Source organism: Peromyscus leucopus, chromosome 3 (genome assembly GCF_004664715.2).
Source record: "Peromyscus leucopus breed LL Stock chromosome 3, UCI_PerLeu_2.1, whole genome shotgun sequence".
In the NCBI taxonomy this organism is placed as follows: Eukaryota; Metazoa; Chordata; class Mammalia; order Rodentia; family Cricetidae; genus Peromyscus; species Peromyscus leucopus.
In genome coordinates, this window is record NC_051065.1 from 55,109,589 (window position 1) to 55,129,861 (window position 20,273).

The 20,273-nt window shown below is 40.0% G+C and overlaps 1 protein-coding gene across 2 annotated transcripts in view; it reads left to right on the forward strand.

Moving 5' to 3' along the window:
• The window catches only part of Chchd3 (coiled-coil-helix-coiled-coil-helix domain containing 3), a 278,523-nt gene that overhangs the window by 86,767 nt on the left and 171,483 nt on the right, over nucleotides 1–20,273 (forward strand). For both annotated transcript variants that reach the window (XM_028866156.2, XM_028866157.2), the window contains exon 4: nucleotides 16,439–16,556. In XM_028866156.2, the coding sequence (XP_028721989.1) occupies nucleotides 16,439–16,556 (118 nt within the window). The remainder of the gene's footprint in view (nucleotides 1–16,438; nucleotides 16,557–20,273) is intronic.

The window sequence follows — 20,273 nt, forward strand, 5'->3', positions numbered from 1 at the left end:
TTTATTAGAATTTGTTTTTTCATATGATTTCAGAGGGACTACTAGAAATAAAACCTCTGAAAGGAACCTTCTGTTGGAGTGTTGGCTGATGGGTAGTGTCAGAGAAGCCTGATGGATTGCTTTGGAGCAAGCTGGTGCCGGTGTTGTCACTGTGCTTCTCTGCATGCCAAGGTGACTTTTACCATGAAGGGCAGTTGGCTTAAGGGGTGTATAGGCCTTGTCAGCTCTTCTCATTTTTCCAGAGGATGCAAGTTAAAAATTTTGGGCCATCTTTCTTCAGAAGTGACTGATACGGATTAGAGGTGCGTGTTTAACCAGTGAATCATAATGATTGCATTGTGCCTGATGATATAAAATTTGATTCTTAAGAGGCTGCTTATCCTTTGTTGAAGGAGATTCAAAATTAGTTTTGCAGCACTCATTCTTCTGGAGAGGTTTGTCCTGCTTTCTTATACAGCTTCATTAGCCCTTAACTTTCAGCTGGATGTCTTTCTTTTCTCACTTGGCTGTCCTGTATCCTTATGCTAGCCCCTGCTGCCCCATCCCTGTGGAGCATTGCCTGTGTGTGATTTTGTTCTCTGTGTACACAATGACTTCACAGTGCTTGTTATACAGGTGGCCTGTGCTAGACCAGTTTTCTTTTTAGGATAGTGTAGCTAATTATGAACAGATGATATATAAAAATTATTTTCGTAAGCATTAGTGTTCAGCCCAGCCCACCCTCATTGGCAGGTTACCTCATCCAGTCTTTATTTTTGTTGTTTTATTTTGTGTGATTCAGGGTTTCATTATGAAGTCCAAGCTAGCCTTAAGTTCTCCTCCTGCTTCTGCTCTGCTCCCAGTTTTGGAATTAGAGGTTTGTGATGCCGCACCTGTCGCCTGCACACTAGGCTTTTCATTTATTAAACTTTATTCTAAAGTTCCTCAAGTAACTGTTACAATGTAAAGCTGTGACAGAAAATTTAAAAGTGGAAAGGTTTGTGGTGAGATAGAGGGTTGTTTCTTGTTTTTGTTTGTTTTATTTTTTTTAATTCTTCTCCTTCAGTTGCTATCTAATTTCCAATTGCTTTTTCTTCAAAGAGCCTGATTGTGGTGATATTTTGTGTATGCTCTAACAAATAAAGCTTGCCTGAAGATCAGAGGTCAAAGCCATCCACTAATTAGCCAGAGAGGCCAGGCAGTGGTGGCACACATCTTTTAATCCCAGTACTTGTGATCTCATACCTTTGCTCCCAGTACTTGGTAGGCACACATGCCTTTAATCCCAGGACTAGGGGGGTTGAGACAGGAATTGATATGGCTGGGCAGAGAAAAGGAATATAAGGGGGGAGGAGACAGAAGTCCAGCCTTTCAGGCTGAGGATTCAGTAGAGAGAAGAACTCTAGTGGCTGCTGCTCTGCTTCTGATCTTTCAGCTTTCACCCTGATATCTGACTCCAGGTTTTTATTAAGACCAATTAGAATTCAAGCAACACCTGATAATGGGTATGAGCCAGTGTATAGATGTAACCAACCGTCTTATTAAATAAGAAACACAGAACCAATGCAAAGAAGAAAGCCAAGAGATCAGAGCTAAGAGCCTTACCGCCTGCTGCAGCTAGCCTCTTCAGCCAAGAGTCCTCTCCAAAAGAGAGCTACTTCCTGTGTGTTTGTCTTTATATAGTCTTTCTGTTCTGCCTTCTCATTGGTTGTAAACCCAAACACATGACTGCCTCATCACTGCCTGTCTGAAGAGACTTCCAGGTTGGTTGTTCCTCAATATGGTTGGTATTGAGATTAAAGGCATGTGTCTCCAATGCTGGCTGTATCCTTGAACACACAGAGATCTATCTAGCTCTGCCTACCAAGTGCTGGGATTAAAGGTGTGCACTACGAATGCCCAGCTCTGCTATGGCTTGCTATTAGCTCTGACCCCCAGGCAACTTTATTTATTAACATACAAATAAAATCACATTTCAGTACAAATAAAATATCACCATACCAGTGGGCTCATTTTAGTGTAGCACAAGAATACAGAGGTGGACCCAGTTTCCAAGGTTGCTCATGAGAGGATGTTTGGTGTCCATCCCTGTCAGCTAGTTTAGGTGGGTGTGGCATGTGGACATGGGCCATGGAGATTTGATTAAGCTGCAAGCCTGTTTGCTGGTGACACTCCACTGGCTACCTAAGTAGATGTTCCTTGGCTCATGTTCTAAAGGTATTTCCAGTGAGGGTGGTGCAACAGCTGGGTCTGAGCCCAGATGAGGCAGCCAATGAAAATAAGAGGAAGCCTGCTGTTGCAGTAGCCATCCAGAAGACACTACCTGAGACAGCTACTCAGGAACAGCAGCGTCTTGCAGGAATTCTTTGCAATAGTTTATGGCCCGCACTGTTTGTATCATTGGCAATTTTTTACCACTTGATCATGAGATGCTACCAGCTTTAAGATGTATCTTGGTTTCTTAGTAAAGAGTTACTCTGTGCAAATTATATGTGATGAAATAGCCTAAATTTTAGAAGATGACAAAGGGAAGGGTTAGAGTAGAGGTAATAATTAAACAACAGCTTTCCTTGAAGCCAAAGACAGACTGGAGCCTGTCAATTCAAAGGCCACTTCATTTTAGGCCGGATTGATGAGAAAGTTGCACACCTAGTCATAGGTTGTGACAATTTCTGAAATATAAAGAGAAATTCTGAGGATAAGAAGAAAACCATAGAAGATTCGAGATGGAAAGAACAGCTAATTTGTAAGGAAACAAGGTCTCCTGGATGCTGGGCTTGGTCTCTGCAGACCGGAAGCTGGGTGACGGACGTCCTGGGAAAGGACTGAAATCCTGGGGTTCTCCTCTGAGCTCTTAACCTATGAGGAATTTGGGAATTTATTAATATAAACAGATAGTTGGTAGACTCCGTGAAGGAGACTTAGCATACTGCTTATTTTTACAGAGAAACTTGATGTAAGACTTGTTCATGAGGCATTTAAAAGCCAAAAACAAAAGAAACAAAATTTACCAATCCTAAGGCAGTTCTGTTTACTATGGGTACAGTGTGAGTCACCTATGTAGTTAACTTCTAGTAACTGTCTAATTTATAAAGAAATATCTAGAAATGAGCCTGCTTGTTTTTTAAATATATCTCAAATATGTAATCCATATAAATTCACTGAAGAGGCATGCTATGTCCTTTTCTTTCGTGTCAAGTCTTCCGAATCTGGTGTAGTTTGTATACTCACTACGTCCTAATTTGGACTATTCTCAGAGAGGGGACTGACCCAAGGCATCTGAGGATAGAACTGCTGGGAAGAGGTCCCTGCCTCTCTGCCTTGGGAGCAGTGGAAAGAGGTGGAGCTTGAACACTGCCACTCAAGCTCTGAAGTGGGGGCACCTCCTGCTTGATGCTCACATCTCTGAGCTGGTAGAGAGGCCCATGATTGGAGGAGGGTGCCAGTGGGTGGGACTAATGACTCTAGAGTGGCATTCAAGGAGGTTAATCTTGCAAGTTTAAATAAATTAGTCTCTGAATGGAGCTGTTCTGGCAGGAAAGGAGCAAGCCACTAGGTAGGTCTTCCTTCAGCTTTGCAGGTGCCCTCTGGCACCTCCCATTGGAGAGCCTGCCAGGACCCATCAGCAAAGCACTAAGAGTTCAGATAGTCCCAGCATGAACCAGAGAGTGGAAGAGGGCTGGTGAGCTGAGAGGTACAGCTAAGCACCAATAGTTCATCTTGGAAGAGAGGTAAGAAAAGGATAAACTAAATTAACTGCAGCAGAGACCCTCCCAAGAGGAAGAGAAGCACCATGAGGATCAGCCCGCAGATTGTGTATGTAAGCAGTCAAGATTCTTGACTGTGGAGAGAGACCCTCGAGAACATGTAGAAACGGTGTGCAAGTGAAAGCATTCAACTCTTAACTGAGGGCTAGGTTAGGGGAAGGAAAGCATCCACGGTTTGCTCTCACCTGGTCTGCTGGGCAGGGTTGAGCAAGTTACAGATGTCTATTTCTAAACTATAGTGAAAAAAGTGAGTGTGGAGAATGGAGGCAGGTAATGAGAGTAGAAAAACAGTGAAGGGTCTTGTTGCTGTTGGGGTGTATGGCAGCTTGGGGAACTAGGAAAACGGGGAATGGAAAATGAGAGCACATAAAATTGATAACAAATAATGCAAAGTAGAAGAAAACAGGTTACTTCAGTCATTGTGTTATAAATTATTGTCACTGTGCAGTTTCCTATGTAGAGAAGGCTGCTAGATTATTTTGACCCATTTGCATGTGTGTGGCATGTATAGACAGACAGGTGCATGTGCATCTCTCTCTCTCTCTCTCTCTCTCTCTCTCTCTCTCTCTCTCTCTCTCTCTCTCTCTCTCTCACACACACACACACACACACACACACACTATACTGAGAGCAGTTAAGACAGAATAATTTCTTCTGTCTTAATAATAATAATTTTGTAATCTTAATAAAGGTTACAAATTAATGGGGTAGCAAAGCTGTACCAAACAGGGAAATAGAAAAGGTAAAACCACAGGTTCTCAGCACTAAACAAAAGGAAGCAGTCCAGTGACCTCAGAAGCACAAGCAGTTTATAAAACAACTTTTTTGTGTCAGTCATGCTCAGTCTGTGAACCAAAAGGGTTAGAAATCCAGTCACTAATTGATTGAAAAAGGACGGATGGAAAAAGATTTGTGCAGCCATTCTTACCCTCCAGATGCTTGCTCTGGGCCAGCTGGAAGAGTGTGCCATACTTTGATCTTGAGCATCATCCCATCAGAGAAGGAGGAGCTTGGACTGTATGTGTTTATGGTTCAAGCTGGAAGGTCCTTTCAAATAAAAATGAAGAGAGGTATTGATTATGTTCCCAAGATTTAGTAGTCACATGCTTTTACATCATATTTGTCCTGGCAAAAGTGTATTTTTATGAAAAAAGAAAGGGAAATGCAAAACAATGCAAAAGATAGAATGCATATTTCATATGTGATAGTGTATTTAGCTTCTCTGAAAGCCTTGTGTGCTCTTTATGAGAAGCCGCCAGTATTTCTTAGGACACTGCCATTTCTTCATCTCTCTGCCCACTCTTCATACTGTCCATGTTTATTGTAGACATGCTGAAGGGCTTGACATCTGTCTAGTGAGGACCCATGAAAGTGATAGCCCCAGAGATGATCACATTTGCCCTGCTTCCTTTTTTTCCTTCCAGTGAAGGAAGCTGTAGGCAAGATGCAGTGGGAGGCTCATCCATGCAGTAAGCAAGCTGCTTAATAGGAACAGGTTATAAGTTTCCTTCTACAACTTCCATAGCATAGGACTTTTGAAGCCTTGATTCATCACAGTTTAATAGTGTCTATCTGCTCTGCCGTTATCCAGCTGTATTTTGACTATTATGACGATCAATGTACACTTAAAAATCTTGATAACCTTGGCTTAAGATGCCTGTAAATATTCACTCAAGCCAGAAAAAAGAAGTGGCCTAGGTCACTCTAGTACAGTGGTTTGAAACCTTCCTAATGCTGTGACCCTTTAATACAATTCCTCATGTTGTGGAGACCCCCAAACCATAAAATTATTTTGTTGCTCCTTCATAACTATAATTTTGCTAGTTATGAATTGTATTGTAAATATCTAACGTGCAGGATATCTGATATTCAACCCCCAAATGGGTCGGGACTCATTGGTTGAAAACCGCTGCTCTAGTAGAAGACAAAAGTACTTGCTTTGGGTTGTGATGGATCTTCCTCTTGTGTAGGAGCTTGACTGTGCATGATGAGGGAGAAGAGATGCAGAGGCTGGGTCCTGCCTATGGTGTCCTTACCTGTGCCCTAAGCTGAATACTGTCCAAATATAAATGCACTTCTAAACTCTGTAAAGATTTGATAAGAAGCTCCCAGCAATTGCAGGGCAGGTGGTGCTTTATTCCCAAATGAGAAATGAAATAGGAACTTTAGGTACAAAATAATACCCCATGTATAAATGGGAAGCAGTCACCTGGTAGTGTGGGCTGAAAAGTGCTTCGAGGGTGACCATGGTTACCCTGCAGTTACAGTTGTCAGCATCTAGTTTGGGGCAGGTTTCCTTTTTGCATCATTTTGGAGCTACAGAGGCAAATGTCCAACTTCAACACAATTTTGTGCAAGTTGAAATAAAATTACTTTTTTTTTTTTAAAATAATATTCTTGTGAAAAGTGAGGTGTGTTAGTCAGCCTTCCATTCTATTCTAGGTGCCTGAGGTAACTACCTTATAAAGAGAAGAGGTTTATTTTGGCCCACAGTTTTGGAGATTCCAGCCCATAACTGGTTGGGTTGGCCTTGTTGCTTTGGGGCGACAGCACCACATGATGGAATTTTGACATAGAAGAGCTGTTCACTAATCATGAACCAGGAAGACAGAGAAGGAAGATGAAGTGGCTTGTCCTTCCCATTTGAGAGCATGTCCTACAGTGATCTAAAGGGCTGCCACTAAGGTCTGCCTCTTAAGAGTTTCTGCCACCTGAGAATATACTGTGGAGACCAAGCTTTTACTCTAAGTGCATTTGAAGGCCGTGTAGGATCCAACTACAACACAAAGAAACTTGGATTGTTTAAGTCAGTGCTGTTTGAAATAATACATCAAGACAAAGAGGGTCAGATAGGTTAGAACCAGGTTTCAATACTCAGTGATAGCTAAATAATATCACTATAGGATATGATTTGCTAGATTGCCCATCAGTCAATGTTTAAGACAGATCTCTCTCTCTCTCTCTCTCTCTCTCTCTCTCTCTCTCTCTCTCTCTCTCTCTCTCTCTCTCTCTCCTCTCCTCTCCTCTCCTCTCCTCTCCTCTCCTCTCCTCTCCTCTTCTCTCCTCCCTCACTCCCACTTCTGTCTGTCACACATAAAGATGTTATGTATGGATCTATCAGAGCTACATTAATGTACATTCATCTACATGTATTTATTTTAGAATATTATTCCATATACATTTCCTTTCAGGATTTGTAATAGTTTGAGCTGCGTGCTAAGTTTGCCATGTATTTTTATTTTTATAAAGTCTTATAAATGGAAAACTGTGTGCTTATTCTGTCATTATTTTTAATAGTCTAATAATTAGTTCATTGAATTATCCAGCTCAGCTTTTCTGTCTAAATATGAATGGTAAACAGAATTTTCAATGCTAGTTCAGCATGTTCTGACAAAATATGATGCATTAAAATGGAATTTCTCCTTACTATTCAAAGTGACCTGGGGGGTTGCAGTCACTGGCTTCTCTCTGCTTCAGTCTGTTGGAGCCAACTACATTACAATATTTTGCAGATCTTGTCTAATAGTTGTAGTTCAATTTTAGATAAATCATTTAGTCACATCACTTTAATGCTAACAATCACATTTTCCCATTTATTCTCACCCCTTATCTGAGCTTCTTATCCACTTTTTCCTAGAAGTATAATGGCCTTATATATTAAATTGTAAAGTAATTTACTTAGCTGGAATTGTGTAGAATTACTTATGTATCTACCTGTATAAAGACAAATTTGGCTATTATGGAATGACCAAATGTGCAGGATCTTGACTTACAGAAGTTCAGGGATATTAAGAGCCAAACCACATTGGGCAACCAGTGAAGTGCATTTGATTTTGGGAAAAGACATGAAATAGCATATTTTAAAATAACTCTGATAACAATGAACTTAAGTCCTGTTCTTATTTGACGTTGGATGGGAGGCTATACCATAAAAACTAATGTCAATTGAGAACTCACCTGCATCTCATCTCCCTGAACTTTGTATCTCAGCTTGGCAGGCAAAACACTCTTCATTTGGCTGAGGTCTAGCTCAACCCTTTTTACTTCTCATTTTGAGGCAGATCTCACCAAATTCAAAGTCAGGCTTCTCGTTGCTGGGGTTACAGGTGCACATCACCATGCTCCAGGAGGGGGATAGCCTTTCAGGATGATTAAGAAACAGCTTGCTTCGGAAATAGGACTCAGAGCATTTCCTGCCTCGGGTGTGCATCTTGAGTTTTTGTTTTGTTAAAAGTAATTCCTCTCTCATGGAGCATGATGAAATTTGATACATAAAAAGATGCTTAGCTAAAGTTCTTTTTAAAATTCCCTTTCCACTTCCTTAAAACCTTAAGTTTTTCAGAAGGCAATAAAGCTGGGTGATTTTTATTTATTTATTTTTTGCCCTGGGACTATATTATAGAGAACTAGATTTTATACCAGATGTGTGAGTTGAATGTAATGAGTAATTTTGGGTCTCATTTAGAAGGGACATGGAATAATATTCATTTTAAGATATTTGGCTGGTTTTTAGAAACTCATTTTGCCGATATATCTTAAGTCTCTTACCTGATTGAGAATATGCAGAGAAAAAGAGCTAAGTTGCTGGGGCTTGAGGTATAAGGGCATCAGCAACTGGTATTTGTTTCATTAAGCTTAGGCAAGCTATCCAATTACTTAATGCAAATAGGAAAAGTTTACACTAAACTCCTACTTCTTTGCTGAAAACTCTAGAGAATTCAAATGAGGACAGATATGTATTTAAAAGAAGGAAATTTAAATGAAACTTAAATCAGGGGCTTAATGTAGAATAATATTAGACCAGGAGATCTGAAATAATAAGTGAGAAATACCAATAAATAAAAAGGGGGCTGTATTTGCTCAGATGCTTGTTCTGTTTAGTTTTGAGATAATTCTTGAATCATCAGAGACCCAAGTTAATAATGAAAGCCTCATTTTATCCCACACCCTGTTTTCAGGCAACAGGGGCGAATGAGTGCTGTCTTGCATTGTCAGTATGGACCTGACTCTTGTCCCCATGGAGAGTTTGTGACATGGCATTGCTTCTGATCTCACAGTTCCCCGGTTGGGAGTGTGTTCTCAGATGGCCAGCTGGCCTTTCTCACCAGGGAGGAGGAGACATTTCAGGACAGCTGCCTTTCTAGGTGGTTCCTGAATTGTGTAGCCTGGGGGATGGAGGCCAGGGAACCAGAGAAGTGCTCCACAAAGAACTGGGAGCACCCCAACAGTCAGCAGCCTTTCTTTGTAAAGTAGTGTGTGAAATGACTTAAGGAGTGAGTGAAAAAGGACGTTTTTGGTGGGGATGGTTTGAGGAAAGGTTCACAGAATTTAAAATATTCCAGTATGGGGCTTTCACTTCTAACGGTATACCATCTACATGAAATTCTGCCTTCCAGAATAATTTGAAGTAAAACAAACTGCAGAGGCAGTTTTTTTCTTTTTTAAAATATTTATTATTTTTTTATTATGTGTAGTGTTCTGCCTGCATGAATGCCTGCAGGCCAGAAGAGGGCACCAGATCTCATCACAGATGGTTGTGAGCCACCATGTGGTTGCTGGGAATTGAAGAGCAGCCAGTGCTCTTAACCACTGAGCCATCTCTCCAGCCTCCCAATTTTTTTTTTTTTTCCAAGACAGGGTTTCTCTGTGTAGTGCAGAGGCAGTTTTAAGCTTCTGTGATGCTTTGAAGGCTGTTGCAGAACTGCAACTGAAGATAATTATTTCTGGGTATTTCTGAGCCTGTTAAAGTTTCCTTGGCCTAAGTCACTTTCTCTTTCCTCCTGCTCAGCCAGTGGCCTTCCGACATAAGCCGAATAGCAGTTCCATCCATGTCCCATCAGAGCAGTCTTGTTTAAAGAATGATGTATTTATCATTTATAATTAAGTTTCATTCAGGCAGGGACTGTCATTCACACTTTATTCTCAGGATTTGGAGCATTGTCTGTAACCCAGTGTCTATTGAATGGATTGGCAAATACAACATTTACTTTTTACCTCATGTGCACTTTCTTGTCACATAGTAGAAATCTCAGAATCCCAGAAGAAATTAAGTGTCCACTGAATGAAAATTGTAATTCTGTAGCCTTTATAGCAAATACCTTTATTTATCACCTTCAAGAATTTTCATGCAGTGGAGAGTAATATATCAAGACATGGTGTTTTCAAGTGTTACATGGGATCCCCTAATTATGTAATTGAACCTTTCGACTTTAAGACTGAGAAAACAGAGCTTTATTAGATCATATCACCCAAATGCTCTGGAACATGGGGATGTGTATTAGGCCCCACTCCAGCTTCCCTGAGTGTACAAAGTTGGCTTTCCTAAGCACTCATTGTACAGCACAGACATTCCTTATGCAGTTCTCATTGTAAAGATGAGCAAAAATGACTAAGAGACTATTAGGAAAGAAAAGGTACCTTCCTTGTAGTCAGTTTGTACCAGTCTGTCTTGAATCTCCAGGAGTCAAAGAGTTAGACATTGATGTTTCCACGTGTTGGCACCCTTCTCTTGTGTGCCAGTTAGGGTAGCCTGGGTTATACTGCATGAGTGCTGAAGGCAGTGTTGGTGGGGCCTTTTAGGGGCCAGCTTGTTTACCAGCTGTTTCTTTTATCCTGAAGTCTTTCGTGTTCTGTAGCTTTTGGTTCATTTTTGTCTGTGGTGGGATGTGACAGCCATTCATTAGTTATGCATACATTCAACAAATATTTGAGTATCTACTGTGGGTAAGTACTGTGGGTAAGTACTGAGGATGTAACATTCACAAAAATAGGCCAAGCTCTTCTGGTTTTGAACTTATAGGAAAGTTAAAAAGAAACCCGTGAAAAGCAGGACTCCATAGTTAGCAGGCAGGTAAGTTTTTGATTCTAGAAGTTCTTGAAGAAAATTTAAAGAACAAAATTTCCTCTTGACAAAGGAGGGGTGAAGGGGGAGGGGGAGCAAACCTAGAGGCCCAAGCTGCCACATGCACAGAGCCAACTGAGGTTTTCTCCCTGCAGAAGCCCGTGCTTCCCTGTATTCCTGACTCCCCAGCGAGGGCTATTACTGTTGTTACTTTGAGTTACTGACATTTGTTCCCTGTTTGTGTATAAGGTAGGCATTAACATCAGTCTGTGTAGCAGAGCTCATGACAGTTAGCTGGGGTTTACTTGGTGGTGGGTGCAGCGCCTTGGCTTGGACCTGAAGTCCATGCCCAGAGCTTGTTTGTCTTCATACGCAGCAGCCTGACAGGCTTTGTTTTCTTTCATGTTGAAGATTTTCTTGCTAGGATGTTTGCTTCTTCCCTTTTACTTCCCAGTAGTTCCTGATCCTCACAGTTAAACCACTTATATCTCCAATTGTAATTAAACTTGAGCTGTATATGAATAAATTCAATTGTAAAAGTAGTTATTAGTAAAATACTTTAAAACTGACTACACCAAGCAGAATGACAGAATGTAGTGCTATAGATTCATGGTCCATGTTCATGAATCAGTAGCCTTCTTGAATACAAATGCACATGCATATGGGTTTGCATATCTGAAATGCCTAGCACACTTCTTGGCATGTAGCAGGTGATCCCTAAGTGATAATGCTGTTATTTTATTTCAGTTTTCACTTAACATGTAAAATAGGCAACTTTTTAAAAATGTGTAGCAATATTCCTATTAAAGTGCTTTAAATGCATAGTTTTGTAATCTGGTTCAATAACTTTAGCTGTTATCAGTGTCCTCATGTGGACCACTCCATTTTGATGTTATTTCTCTTTGATATATCTCCAGGATGTATTTGTGTATCGAGCTGTGGCTTTCCAACTCCAGCACGCATCAGAATCACCTGGGGGTGGCACATTAAAAGACATTTTGCTGTATACTCTCCTCTGGGTTTCTCATTCTTAGATGTGAGGTGCTGCTGGGAATTTGCATCCAGCAACTCCCCAGATGGCTCTGCTGCTGTGTGGACCTCACTCTGAGCTCCTGGGCTGGGAGGCAGTGTGATCTGAAATCATTATCCTTCTATGTCCCGTAGACTTAGTGGCTGATGCCATGCCGTATGGTTTTTGTAAAATATTTTAGAGACCCTTTTTTTTTTGCCTACTCTCATTGTACTTATGACTTAGAAAGTCTCATAGGTTTATTAGTGGAGTAAGTTTATATTTATTTCTGTTGTTCTTGTTGTTTCTTCTTTAAGAAACAACTATACATGTTTACCCTCTAGGAGAAAGACGTAAGTTTGTAATGTATTTTACAAGATAATTTTCTCTGTTATAATTTGCTTCTAAGAACGTCAGGGTATCAGGGTGGTGTGAGGCTTTAAAACAGTAACAAAAATTTTATCTTCTCTACTTCTTTTCAAGGGTCCTTTTGATAGGCTAACACCAAATAAATTTAGCACTCATCATGCACACTTAGAAAATTTCACTCAGAACGACACCAACATAACAATTTCACCTTCTTTTAAAGCATAGCTTGCATCTTTGGGGATATAATGGTATAGAAGGGTTATTCTTTGAAGAGAGAAAAGGCAATCAGAAAATCTTTGTCCATGAGATTACACTGAAGTGTTCTGTCTGTCATTCAGTGCTTCTGAGTGCCTGTCTGTGCAAGGCATTCTGGCAAAAACCAGTGCCAAAGTCATTTATCACATATGAGGGGATTTTAGTAGATTGTAACTTAATATGGATCTAATTGTGTAATCAGGCTATGGATCACCTTAATGCAATTGTAGGCTTCATTAATAGAATTAGTAGTATTCAGATCTGGGCACTGCTGTGGCTGTCTTCTTGTTTCACTAGACCATATCTGGAATGTAAGGTGTTAATTGGAGTTAAGGGAGGTGGTTGCAGTCATTCCATCAGCCAGGATCCTGGTATTAAAGGCTTTGCCATATTTACATATGGAGATTGTTGGAAGATAGAGTGATACACTGGGTGGAGAGACTTCTATGTGTTGCTAGCTAACTCCTGTTTTGAAGTATGATTAAGAAACCAGGGAATCTCTACACTTTGTCCATTACAGTGTCTTCTATGTTTAACATGGTGCCTAACTCACTCATGTTCAGTGAATAAGTAGGTCAGTTTTAAGAGGAAGATGATAATAAACCTTCATATATTTGTCACAAACATGGCTTGATCATTTTGTGCATGGAGAGCAGAATTCTAGCTCAGCTGTGTATTAGGGAATATTATTTTAAGGTGTGCTGTTTTTGTTTATGTTGTATTTGTTTAACTCTGAATCTGTGTTACTGTGCCTGTCTAAAATACTTGACAGTCTAATAAAGAGCTGAATGGCCAGTGAGAAAGCAGGAGAAAGGATGGGCAGGGCTGGCAGGAAGAGAGAATATATAGACGAAATCTGGGAGGAAAGGGAGAAGGAACAAGAGAGGAAGGAAGAGGACGCTAAGGGCCAGCTACACAGCCACACATGGAGTAAGAGTGAAAGTAAGATATATAGAAGTAAGAAAAGGAAAAAGCACAGAGGCAAAAGGTAGATGGGGATAATGTAGGTTAAGAAAACCTGGCAAGAAACAAGCCAAGCTAAGGCCGGGCATTTATAATTAAGTGTAGGCCTCCATGTGTGATTTATTTGGAGTTGATTGCAGGCTCTTCATAAGAGCAAAAACAAACAACAACATTTTGGTGTACCAACATGGTGCTCGAATTTCCATAATACCCGAGAAAGCTTAAAAAAAAAAAAATGACTCCTTTAAGAGTTTCTGCCAGACAGTGAGCCCTTGAGCAGCTAGTACAGTTAAGTAGGAACAAAAAACTAATTAAAAACGCCTGCCACAGTGCAAGCATCAGCATTCTAGAACTCTAGGAAGGTTGAATGCAGTTCTTGGTCATGAACCTCTGACCAGGCTCTGAGCTTTAGGCTTCACTTTCACAACCTGAGAAGTGGGTGGAGCCAGTCAGGGAGGATTCAGGTGTAGCTTAGCAGTTTAAAATTTGCTAGTTTTTGTGGTCAAAAAAGACTAGAGATGCACAGTAAAAGAGATCCAGACAGAAAAACCCCTCTAAATAGGTTCCACTGTGTTTTACAATGTGTGTAGGCTTAAGAAAAGAAAAAAAAAAAATAGGTTTAGACAGTCACAGAAAGAAATAGTTTAAAAATAAAGTCCAAAGAGACAGTAAAAGTAATGTAAAAGAAAAAAGCCACGTAAAGATAGGAAATACACAGGGAGTCTGGGTCCAATACAGTATTGTTTATTTTGAATTTTTTGATTGTTGATATGCCAACTGCTAAGAGATGTGGGATTGTGAACAGGACTGCAAAATTGAACCAACCTAGATACTTTAGGGCTATCTTAATTTTAAAAAGAAGTCAAACTATATTTGTAAAATGGAAATCAAAAATGCTTTGGAGTTTTGTTCCCGCAGGAGATGAGAGGTTGTAGATTCCTTCAGGAATAATATGTATCAGGTTTGATCAGGGGAGACCTCCTAAATCTTGACAGATGATATCTATCAACAAAGATTATAACTGGTCTTTCCAGGACTTGGTCATTAAGTCAAGATTTTCTCAGGAACCTCTAAAGATGCCTTCACCACAGCCAGCAGGAAGCAAGAGTTGGTGGGTATGGGTGGTTTGGATGTTTGGTGGGTTATGGATGTTTGTTATCATTTAGGGGAATATAGAATATTGATACAAATTTAAAGTTATTTTTGTTACACTGTATATATGCTTCTACTCTTGTTTAAAGGATTTTTGTATATTGATAAAAATTTAAGGTTATTTTTGTTAGAACATATTGTATGTATGTTTCTATTTTTGTTTGAGGTATTGTGCCTATGCAATTCATTTGGAAATGTAGGGTGAAGTTGTAGTTTTTGAAAGTTATTATTATAAACTATATAGGATAATCAGAAAACATAGGTTAATGGTTAGTCATTTATAACAGTCAAAACTGTAGTAATGTTAGGTATGCTTTCTAGATTATATAGAGATATAGTTTAGATAGATAGATGGTCTTAAAACCTTTCAAAGACCTACAGAATATGACATTTAAAAGGTTTTGTCAACTTAGGGCTTTTCATGACAATGAGACACACATCTGCTTTTGGCAGCACCAGTTTACTTCAGAGATAATGGGCATTGAAGAAACTTCTTATGGCATTTGCTTTCAATGTGACAGGGCTAGCCATTTGGGTAAGAAGCTGCTCTTGCCTGGACTGCCTGACACTACGTTGTATAAATTGGACATGCAGGACCGACAGGAAAGTGACTGACAAACTTTGCTAACATATGTGAGACAGTCTTTCAAATTTCCTGCTTCATTGAAAAGTCTGCCAGATACTATGGGCCTGTAAACTGAAGATGGATCCCCCAACGTTGCAGAGGATCTTTGGGTGACTGTCCAGGCAGTCAGATGTCTCTGTCATTTTTAGAGTTTTTGGAAGTTGTTTGTAGTATACTTTTTGTTTACTTAAATAATTTGGAGTTGAAGAACTAGATAGTTCTAATTGCAGTTTTAAGTAAATTAGGCATAAAATTTTGGATTTACTAAGATAGGATAGATTATGGAGTATTTTCTTTAAATGGAGCAGACACAAATGAGTTGGAATTCAGTACATTGTGAATGTAATCTTTACTTGATAATTGTTCTTATTGTATACAGTCTTACTGTGTTAAATTTAAAACTGTTCATTTTTGTATAGAAAAAGGGGTAATATTGGGGAATATTAATTTAATGTGTGTTACTTTTGTTTGTGTTGCATTTGCTTAACTCTGTGAAGTTATGATACTTTGCTTGTCTAAAACACCTGATGGTCTAATGAAGAGCTGAACGGCCAATAGTGAGGCAAGAGAAAGGATAGGCAGGGCTGGCAGGCAGAGAGAATATATAGAAGGAGAGATCTGGGAAGAGAGATCTAGGAATGAGAGAAGGAGGAGAACATCACGGACCAGCCATCTAGCTACATGACCAGCAACAATGGTATACAAAGGTCTACAAAAAGAGAGAACAGGAAAAGCCCAGAGGCAAAGACAGACCGGATAATTTAAAGTTAAGAAACGCTGGCAAGAAACAAGCCAAGCTAAGGCTGGTCATTCATAATTAATAAGTAGCCTCTTTGTGTGATTTATTTGGGAGCTGGGTGCTGAGTTCCCCAAAAGAGTAAAAACAACCAACAACAGCTGTGGTTTCTCAGGAGCTCTGTCTACCTTGGTTTCTGAGAGTGCGCCTCTCCCTGGGACCTAGGATTTACTGGTGGCCTAGGCTAGGCTAGCCCGCCAGCACACTCAGGGACCTCCCTGTCACTGCTTCCCAAGTACTGAATTCCAAGCATGAATTACCACTCTGGCTTTTTGTGTGGGTGCTAGAGAGGGTGTTCAGGTCTTCATGCCGAACTCTTTATTTCCTGAGATCAAATGGAGGACCAGGTAATGGGACTTTTAGGTGAGAAGTTTTCAGTTATACCTGAGAACTTTGTTAAACTCGGATACTTTGTCAGCTGAATCAGTAACTTCTTGTCTTGGGATTCTGTTGTTTTAAATGTATGGGCTGAGGCTGTATATAGTTTTGATAGATTATGGGCCAAGAAGATTTCAGCTTTTAAAATTATAACTGTAATGTTCCTTTATATTCAGTTATTTCATTTAACATAATGTCATTCAACAAAGTATTTTTTCTAACTCAGTTATGAAATAATCTAAAATAATTACAGTAATTAAAATAATGTAAATCAAAATACTATTACCTTTACTTGTCTTTTCAGCCTTAAGCAAGCCAGGGACCTAGAACGAGAGAGGGCCGCAGCCAATGAACAGCTCACCAGAGCTATCCTTCGGGAAAGGATATCCAGTGAGGAGGAACGCTCGAAGGCAAAGCATCTGGTGAGTCTCTTCCAGGTTAACTAGAGATGCCTTGCCCTCTAGGACAGCCCTAGAGGTTGGGCAAAGCTAAGCACTTGGTGCCAGCATTTAGTGTTGATAACAGTAATTTCCCCTGGCCAGAACTTTCTTGAGTTTCATATATTGCAAGTAACTGATGTACGGTTGGCCATCCCGGACATTAAGGGAAGTAACTGTAGAAGTGTTGAAGTCAGGACCAATACACAATGCACAGGTTGCACCTGGAAAAATGTTGCTTGTTTGTTTTCCTCCCTTGACTTTTATTCTCTGGGAAACATTGGGGCCAGCAGCCTGGCCGCTTTCTCTTCCTGGGCAGTTTCCAGATTGCCTACCTGGGCAATCTCCAGGAAGGTGAGTTGAGCTTTTATTAGTCACTGTCTGGGCCAACTTAGAAAGGGGGAAAGTCAGAAAGGCCTTGGAGAACAGTCTATTAAAAGAGAACCAGAAATTTCTTTTTTTTTTTTCCTCTTTTATTTTTTCAGAAATTTCTTTAGTAAAATATTTTTAATTTAAAGACAGTATAAGTACTTTAAAATAAAAGACCATTAACAGAAAATTTGAAAGTCGCTGTACATCTTTCTCTGACATGACCATGGTTTACACAGGGGTGTGTTGTTTTCCTCTATAGTGTTTTCCTCAAGGTCTCTTATATATAATTTAAAATTTTCATAAGTGTTTTATGTATGCAAATATATTTGTAGATCACAGAACATTTTTTTCTGAAATACAGTTTCTCATGATGAATAGTATCTTCTGTATCCCTACCACTTATTAAACATAGTTTCCACTGTCAGATAAAACTGGGCCTCTTCTGGTTTGAACCTCTAGCTTGGACTTCTCAGTCTCTGTTTCTTCCCAGAAATGCAGATGAAACTGCTCAAGGCCTTTGGTCCTGGCTGGAACACATAGGGGAACCAGTGAGGTTGAACACAAGGCCTTACATGGAGGGTTTTGATGAGGAAAAGGCCCACCTCTGCTCTCTCCTCTAGTGTCTGTCTGTCTGTCTCTCTGCTTTGTAGTTCCTCCACACAATTGTTAATATTAGGACAGTTGACATCTTGTTCTTTGATTTTCTTTTTAAATGATTGATGTTAATACTTATACACAGGGAAGGGTACAGTGTGATAAGTTAGTCCATGTATACAGTGTGTCTGATCAAATTAACAGAGTAGCATTTCCTCTCTGAGTCATCTTAGATTTCTTCGTGTCCATGAAACTTTAGAATTCTCTTCTAGTTTTGTGTGAAATAAGCAAATTGCTAATAATTGCTAAGTCTTTTCTTTTTTACCTTTTAGCCCTGTCTTTGATAAGTGAACCCCTGACCAGGTACAAATAGAGGAATTTGAAAATGAAGTCGGATTATAAACCCATTTCTTTGTGACCAGTCTGAGGTCCAGGCTGCATGGGGAGGGAGGTGGTAGCCCAGGAGGGAAATGCCACTGGGCTGACTGTCAGCACATGGTGCACACTCATTGAGTGGCACTCGGGCAATGTGAGGACCAGAAGGGAAACCAGTAAACCTAAAGGGTAGTTGCTTTAGGATTAGAAACAGAGTCCCGAGCAGCTTGTTTCTGATTCCATCTGCTGCCTGCCTAAGCAGAAGTGTGTTTTGAGGAAGTGGGAAAAAATGGCAGGCCAGTTAGTTGAGGGGTCATTTTCATTCACAGTGCCTTCTCACAGTCTGGAGACTCAGGATGGAGGAGGGAACAGGGTTAATTTTGCTCTTATTTTAGGAAGGTACCTGAGGTATTTCTGGTGGGCATTTTTTTTGTCCCCCTTTTTGCTCCTTTGCACCTTATCCCCAGAACACTCTCTCTCAATGGCTCTTGGCCTGAATTTGGACATACCATCTTGTTCACTAGTTTAAGATTTAACGATTCAAAAGACTCATCACATACAAATGACAAGGCAGTATAAGAACGATTTCACAAGAACCGTGAAAGCATGGAAGGATCTTGTACAACCTAGAGGCAGCTCATGTTGTGTGCCATGGTTTGGATAGAACAGTATGTTCATCCTTTTCTGTTTGTCTCAATAACCTTGCCTATTGCCTATTTTCACTTATTTAACTACTGGTGTGTAGATAGTGAAATATATGTTCTGTTTGTAGCGCTTTCTTACTGATTGTGGGGTTGTGTAGTATAGATGGCCAATAACAGTACTCACAACTGCTGCATCTCACCATTCATCACAGTGTTGGCCAAATAGAGTTTCAGAGCACTTAGGGAATAAATAGGATTGATACAGTGGGTGATGCTTGCTCAGAGGGTCTTTCCCTGTCTCAAATGATCACAGACGTTGGAGTGGTGTTGTGGCTTTAACATTAACTGCTGCTGGGTAATTCCTGATGTGTCTGCTGCACTTCTCCATTATTGGTGTTACAGTAGAAGACATACATTTTCACTGTGTAACGATCAGAAAATCAATCCAGAAATACATTAAAAATTGACATCAGACTTCACTATCCATAGATAACTTAATATTACTTGTATATGTATGTCTGTATATATGTATGTATATGAACTTGTGTGGGTTTATGTATGTATGTGTATGATTATGTGAATATCTGTGTCTGTGTATGTGTGTTTTGGGGGCAAGGTTGTATGTGAAGCTAGAGATCAACCTTGAGTTTTGTTCCTCAGGTGTTGTCTACTTTTCTTTTTTGGAAACAGGGTCTCTCACTGGCCTGGAACTCTCCAATGAAGCTAGGCTAGCTCACCAGAAGCCTCAAGGATCTTTCTATCTCTGTCTGTCTGTCTGTCTTTCTGATGAGAAGACCCTAAGCTAAATGTGACACTCATGTTTCAGATATACTGTATACATGTGAACTAGTGTTAATTTTCCAGTGCTTTTAGTGGATCTCTTTTGACTGCTATCTGTCACATAAGTCAGAGGTAGAATTTTTTATGTCTGGGTGCATGTGTGCGTGCGTGCGTGCGTGCGTGTGTGTGTGTGTGTGTGTGTGTGTGTGTGTGTGTATGCTGACTCTGTCTTTTTAGTTGTAAGTGCTAGGCTTCCCCTAGCAGCTGATTTTGTTGAAGCTCATTGAGAGCAGAGTCATTATGGTCTGGTTGCTGAAATCTTTAAAATAGGTTCCAATCAGGAGTTTCCCCTTTGGAAGCCTTGTTTTGACTGGGCTTCGAAACTCTGAAGCCTAGTCTAGAAAGAATCTATCATCCCCTCTCTATCCTGTGTGACTGGTACCAGAATTTTAATCAGATTTTATCCAGACAGTTGGGAGAGGCCACTCATTGGTGACTGCGACTTGAAATGACAGTGAGATCACACTGATTGTATATCCTCCTTAGGAGCAGTTAAGGGCCCTGTGATGAAGGGAGATTAGTGGAAGGGTAGAACCAAGCCACACACAAGGTTAATGCAGCTTGACATTTTGGTATCTTTAAGATCTTGCATTCATAATCTCATATTTGCTGTGCCATTAGAATTTCTTTTGAAATTAAAGAATACTAGGCTGATATTTGACTTTGCAATTATATTTGATTTCTTTCTAAAAATGCCAATTAAAAATAGTGATTTGGTCTTTTTTCTGTCTTACTAAACTATGTTGGCTTAATGTTAGTCATTTCTTATTCACCACAGAGCTGTTCAGTATTTTCTTTTTAAAAAGATCTGAAATTTAAAGTAAACTTTAATTTATTTATAGAAAAGCATTTACTTAAGTATCCTGGACCCCCTGCC